This window comes from Mycetomoellerius zeteki, unplaced genomic scaffold (assembly GCF_001594055.1).
Source record: "Mycetomoellerius zeteki isolate Tzet28-1 unplaced genomic scaffold, Tzet1.0 scaffold135, whole genome shotgun sequence".
In the NCBI taxonomy this organism is placed as follows: Eukaryota; Metazoa; Arthropoda; class Insecta; order Hymenoptera; family Formicidae; genus Mycetomoellerius; species Mycetomoellerius zeteki.
This window is the reverse complement of record NW_017256287.1, coordinates 687,467-694,851: the sequence shown is the minus strand read 5'-3', so window position 1 is coordinate 694,851 and position 7,385 is coordinate 687,467. Positions and strand designations below refer to the sequence as shown.

The 7,385-nt window shown below is 28.3% G+C and overlaps 1 protein-coding gene across 1 annotated transcript; it reads left to right on the top strand.

Annotated features, from left to right (window-relative positions):
- Nucleotides 1-1,441: 1,441 nt before the first annotated feature.
- Nucleotides 1,442-3,166, top strand: Vps20 (vacuolar protein sorting 20). Its single transcript, XM_018462046.1, has 3 exons — nucleotides 1,442-1,645; nucleotides 1,874-1,983; nucleotides 2,538-3,166. The coding sequence occupies exons 1-3, from the start codon at nucleotides 1,580-1,582 to the stop codon at nucleotides 2,998-3,000; spliced, it is 639 nt and encodes a 212-aa protein (XP_018317548.1). The 5' UTR covers nucleotides 1,442-1,579; the 3' UTR covers nucleotides 3,001-3,166.
- The last annotated feature ends 4,219 nt before the right edge of the window (nucleotides 3,167-7,385 follow it).

The following is a 7,385-nucleotide window of genomic DNA, read 5'->3' as shown; positions in this document are numbered from 1 at the left end:
TATACATAAATATAAATATAATTCACATGAATTCTCTCACATTATTATGTTTATTATTGTTTACTTATGATTATTGAAAATTATTATCATTGCGACGATGACGAGGATAATGACGAGGAAGATGATGATGATGATGACGATTATGATGATTATTATTATTATTACGATAATATTATTAATATTTAAGAAAAGGTTCACAACGTGCCGTGTGTATGTGGGAATAAAATATATAATATAATGGACATTGTTCAATTCAATCTAATGTCTTTGTGATTTATTACTCGATCCTTACCTTTCAATACCGAATTATATACCCGCAATTACAAATTGCATAAATTGTATGCTCTTCCTCTTTTATTCCATATACAATTATAATTTTATCGTAAAAATTAATATGTAAGATAAATGCAAATAATTAAAAATGAACAATATAATTATTTAGATAAAAATGTAAACAGCCAAAGATATATATCCGTGCACACGCACACATAATACTCCAGGCAAAAAATTGGGAACATTAAAAAAATTGAATTTTTGGAATTATACTTATTCGAATAACAAATTATTCAAACAATAACTTTCTTAACAATAATTTTTTAGAGCCAGTGTATAAATTATATTATTTATAAATGCAAAAATCCAATAATAATTATAATTAGTATAATAACGTGTTGTTTTACAATAACTTTGTAAAAAAATTATTGTTAAACTGACAATGAGTAAGCAATTCCAAAATACCAATTTTTTAAAAGTATTTGTGAACTTTTGAAGTAAACGATATTCGAGAATTTATCAAAAGAGCTTTGAGTGCCAAAGAGAAATAATTAATAATATCTCATAGGTTGAAATAACAAAACACCGTAATTTGTTATCTCGATTATAATCGTCTCTCTCATTAGACAGAAACTAAATTATCTTATATGTAATATGTGCAACTATAATTTTTCTTCAAAATTTTCTCATTTCTTGTTATTTATGTAAAAGTTATTTATATCTGACGACATCTCCAAAATACGTTAGACGATGTATAGCAGCCGATTCACGATTTACGCCATTGTTTCCAACCGCAACCATGGCTGCGTTCCATTGCACGTATAATGCGCATGAGAGGTATCATTTTATCCTTGTACTCTGTGCCCTTTGTGGACTGTGAATAACAAGGATAAAATGATACCTCATGCGTATTATGCGTGTAACAGCCTATGCGTTTCACCGTAATCATCGAAAATTATGTGTCACAATTCGTGAATTTCACATGTTTTTACGTATAAAACATCCGCGAAACGTAAGATTTATCACAATTTTGAGAACGAATTTACAATCGAACAACATCGCCGCCATACCGCGCGAGTGACGTGACGTAGGCGGCGCTCGTTTCGAGAATTGCAAGCGTCGACGCCGTCGACTTATCGACTATCGAACGACCAATATGGCTGCCTCCTGGCAGTCCGGCACCCCGCGAGGATTGACACTATATTGCGCTATACTTCTGTCGACGATTGTCAACGCGACGTAACGTGATAGGTGAGTGAATCGCAAATTTGACTCGCGGTTCGCGCTTTGTGATATCGCGTGCAAGATGGGAATTTTCTTCGCTAAGAAAAAGCAACCGAGCCGAGTCACTGAGCAGGACAAAGCAATCCTGGTAAGAAGTGGTCTTAACCTTTTCCTCATAACGTTATTTCTGAAACTGTCAAATCATTCTCTTATCGTGGGTCACACTTAACTCAACTCGTAAGTTGTTAGTAATTATTTAATTCGCACGCATTACAAACAGAAAATTAAGTCAAATGCGTAGTACACAAAAATAAAAAATACGTAGTGCATATTATTATCTCGATATTGTCTGAGACACATTTTTTGACGTTTGCAGCAAGTGAAACAGACAAGGGATAAAATTAAGCAATACCAGAAGAAAATCGAGCAAAGCTTGGAGAAGGAACGATTGCTTGCCAAGGAACTTTTGAAAAATGGCAGGGAAGAGTGTGTATCTTACTTTGTATTATTATATGGAAAGAAAGTATTTTATATTTAATTGCACATACTATATTTAATTGCATACTGTATATTAGCATTATATAATATAAGATATTTATTCTATATTATATTTATTTGTAAATTATTACATTATTTATTAGAAATCTCAAATTTTACAGACTCATAATCTTAAAAATAAAATAAACCATACAAGGCTAATAAGAATCAATGCTGATGAGAGGACTCCAAAGAGAACCGAAACGTTCAAAATAAAGAAGATTCCACACAATGGAAATTAATTAATGGTATTATAATTTAATCGTTGGCACCTTCATCGGCCTTGATTCTTATTAGCCTTGTATGGATTGTTTATTATCTAAAATTTTTCAACAATTAGAAATTTAGGATGAATTCTATGTTTAAGTATAATTTCTTTTATGATTTTTTAAAAAATTTCTTAGTTATTTTCTGTAGATTTTTGCTTAATTGATATAATATTACATAATATATTAATTAGATTTCATTATCTTAAAATAATTTGTAATTATTAATTCTTACAGTCGTGCGTTATTATTGTTACGCAAAAAGAAATATCAAGAACAAGTTCTGACTCGTGCAGACGGTCAGCTAGAAAATCTTGAGCGTATGGTTCATGATTTGGAATTTGCTCAAGTTGAGATGAAAGTTGTTGATGGCCTAAAAACTGGCAATACTGCATTGAAGCAATTACATGCTTTGTTGTCTATTGATGAAATTGAAAAAGTTATGGATGAGACGAGAGAGGGCATCGAAAAGCAAAGAGAAATTGATGAAATATTGACGTCAACTTTCGCTGTAGAGGAAGAAATTGATGAGAGTGAAATTGAAGCAGAATTAGATGCATTGACGGAAGCAGACATCAATGAGAAAGCTCCCGAAATACCAAAAGATGTTTTATTACCAGATGTACCAAAGGAATTACCGGAAGAAGAGAAGAGTCGTACGAAAGAAAAGATTCAAGAGCCGATTGCAGTAATGGCATGAAACACAGGAATTGATGGACTTTTATTGAATTAAGATTTTGTGCAATGAACTGTGTATATATGTACAGTAAATAACTCGTACTATAAGTATAGTTTATAAAGTTTATTTACAAATCAAAATTTTAGTCTAAAGTATTACTTTTCACACTGTATATTATATACGATAAAATAACGCAATGTATATATTATCCAAATATAAAAATGCCGTAATGGAAGATGTATGGAGTAAATAAACATAAGTTTTCCATGTATCTTATTTAATATATATATAATCAAGTATGATAGATTTCTACATGCATAGGTAAATATTACAAGCTTTTGTTTGACAACTTCTTTAAATATATAACTTGTGAACCTTTGCAGTATGAATGATTACTGATTTGATTTAGTAGTAATTAAGATATAATTAATAACTTGATATAAGAAATATTAAAGTATATAAATATTATAAATTATAAATAAGAGAGTAAAGAAGCGCGCCAAATACGATCGAAATTTTATCTCACTGCCTAAATAATATTTCTATGTAAATTTCAAATACATCGTTCAATTATATAAACTGTACCGATTACTTTAAATGTAATTGCAAATTGCTGAAATATTACAAATTAAACTAATCGTCAATTTAATAATGATTGGCATCGTAAAACACTGCAAGGAACTTATTCCGAAAAATATTTCAGGCTTTCGGAGTGGACTTTTTCAATTCTTCCACTGAGATATGTGATAATATCTACTACTTCAGTTTCAGTGTGTGAAGTCCGACAGAAATCGGCAAGCAATTTAAAGATGTATTTAAAATTTACACAGAAATATTAAGTACCAAATACAGCCTCGATCATATTTAGTATTTCTTTATTTAATTTATTCATATAGCGGTCTAATGTAACTTATTAATGAATATTAATGAATATTAATTTTTGAGTAACAATGTATTGATCAACAAACATCCATTTTCCATTCCTAGTTGTAATTATTTTATTTTATTGACTATGTCAGTATTTTATTTTCTTGACTTCGATGACTTATATCATCAACTTGATATAGCCATATTACAAGATATTTTATTAAATAGTAATAATTAAAGTACAAAGCTACGTATTTATTTATATTTTATTTTCTATTTTTATTCAAAAATTTAAAAGAAATTGTGTTCATTTTTTTGTTATAAACGTTTAAATATAAATAGTAATGTGAATTCGATATAACCAGAATTATTAAGAATTAATATATAAATATATACATAGACAAGAAGAGAATAATTCATATATAGTTATTATTTTTGTACGTTGACATAATACTCAAGATTATGATCTCAACGTCATACGATAGCGCGAGCTCTCGTAACTTGACCTTATTTGCTATTAGTAATTTGCATAATTATACCGATGTTTTTTTTTCCAGAAACAGGAATCGTGTAACATGTTAACGAGTATGACTAATTTAAAAATTTATTTTATATTTCTCAATTTTTCGGTATTATATATCTTACGAGCCATCAATACATTGTTATATTTGACAAAAAAATAATAGCGTAGTATAAACAAACTAATGCAATTATTCCTTGTTTGTACATAAATTATTATTTTTTTATATAAACTTTAATTGACACAACGCGAAGATATATAGTGAGATAAATCTCACTTCGAGTTTTAATAAGTTCATGATAAAGATCTATAAGCATTTATTATTTGTCAGATAATTATCTGTCGGTTCTCAGATATGTATTTTATTAGTCAATATATTAATATCGTGGTTGTTGAAGTGAACTTTTAGTCAAAAGATAAGGCATCGTGTGTTTACTAAGTCATTGTACGCTCCTTCCTGATGGTAGTGTGAGCATAAGGTATCTTGACCAGACTTGCAAATATTTGCGACTACACAAATTTTTCCGTTCGCTTAGTATGATGAGAGATAACAAAAGGAATGGTAAATAAAGCGTGTTATGTAATGCTGTAGATTTTAAATTGTTAATCTGATATTTACAATAAACAACGAAGAACTTTATTTTCATACATTAAACTAATAAAAAACTTCACAAAAATAGAACTTTTTACAACATAAAATTCTTTCTCTCTCTCTCTCTCTCGCAGTTTCGATATTTATAAATTGTATATTTATAAATTTAATAGTTATTAAAATATTTATTTCAAAAAAGTGTAAGTAAAAATATAAGTTTTGTTAAATCAAATAAAGCTGACAAATTTACGATTGCATATTATTAGAGGAGAAGGTAGTATTATGGCACCCCAGTTACACTTTACACAATAACTTTGTTAATAATCAATATTTAAGTTTAAAATTGACAATTACATTCGTTAAAAGGTTGTTGAATCGATTCTGGACTCAAAGTTATGAAATATTTATTACTTAGGATACTATTAATAAAAATGTGACGACATTGCATAATCACTCGACGAAAAAAATGAGTGGTAATGTGGCCTCTCTCTTCCATAAAAATAGTTCCATTAAAATATTAATTTTGTTTAGAAAACAGTATTTGGTTACAAAATTAACAAAAAAGTAAAATGTTTTAAAATGTATGCAAATGAATGTATATACATTCACATAACTTCTGCATATAAGCTGCTCAGTACTAAAATCTCAATACTAAAAATAGTACACGTAATATAAACTATAGATTAACAGTAGAGCTACAATCGATTATCAAATAATTATTTTGATATGAAAACCTCAGAAAAGAGGTCGTGAATAATCAATATCCATAGAAGGTCACATTAGCAAAATGCCATAGTATTGTTTAAATTTGCATGACTCAAAATGTATACTGTCAAATAAAATGTTAAATAGCAAATAACACACTCCAAAATACATATATTATATATGCTTAATATGATAATATGATAGTATGCTTAAGTTTAAGAAAAATTCGGAAGTAGGTGTAATTAAATGCTAAAGTGTACCTCAGAAACGTTTCGAAATACTTGAAAGTAAAAATGCGTTATAAGCGCTGGCTATTGAGTATTAATAATATTAGCGTCATGATGTAACGGCGAGCTTTGAACTAATAATTCAATAAGTAATCATTAGGATTCACTATATAATAGTGGAGATATTAAGGGAGGCCATAATATATACACTATGACCATAATACCACCTTTTCCTGTACTATATCTATAACTTGATTCGTACAAGAATTTGTAGGAAATACATTAAATTATTAAAGATCATACATAAAACATAGACAAGAAAAGTATATGTTTATTTAATCGTTTTTTAATTTATTTTTCACAAAATCTTATACGGATCAAATTACAATAATATATAATAATAATAATGCATAATATATCGTGAATTTCATTTTACTTAATATTTATATATTAAGTAAATATATATATATATTATATTTTTATTTTTATTTATATCTTAATTCTCAAATCAGTACACATTAAAAAAATTTCTTTTAATATTTATTTAATATTTTTACATTAAATAATATTTAAAAATTTAAAGTAAATATTTGTATAAATACTATGTTTACAAATATCTACGAAGTTACTTTATATCGTAAACAAATTTAAATTTATAATGTAAGTTATATCTGTAGTGATGATTTCAATTTTATTCTATTTGAAATCTAGAGGCGTTGTTATTGATATCATGTACGCATATCATTATACCCACGAAGAATATTGATATTACGCTGCCATATGTTGCATGTGTTTGATAAATCGACAGCTTTATTAACATGCATGTAACAAAGTGTATCCTTTGACGCGTGGAGGTTTTGTTAAAGTAGAAAAAACGTTGGTCGTAGTTGTGCTGATTATTTCTACCATCTACTTGGGAATATTTTCTCCTAAGGCAATGAGACGATTAAGAAGCATCGATAATGTATCCTAATTCTTCTTACAAACGTTGAGTGGCGCCTAGTTGATACCTGAAAGCAAATATCTATCGTTAGCATGAGATAATTTAATGATTTACTTAACCCTATTTATAACACGTATATAAGTCGAAAATTACATACAAACCAAAACTTGAACGTACTGCTAGGAAGTACGGAAATCTGGGAGTATTTAAATGACGTCTATACTGATGAACGGTTCCGCATTTAAAACCGGGTGGCCTTGATGGATGAATGAGACTGTGAGAAAGAGGAGAAGGGTATGAGAAGAGCGATGGCCATATGCACAAGGTTCTTGACGAACAGTGTTCTTGCTTTTTTTTTATGCTTACTAATTTTACAATCGAGCAATAATCAAATTATTATAACGTTCGATAAAAGACCTATAAATAATCATTATTTATTTATCGAACACTCGACATTTTTTTGAAATCTAAGTGTTTTTTAGCTACAGTTATTCGAGAATTATGCAATTGTATATATAAAATACTGTTTTTTAAATATTATATCTTATGTAT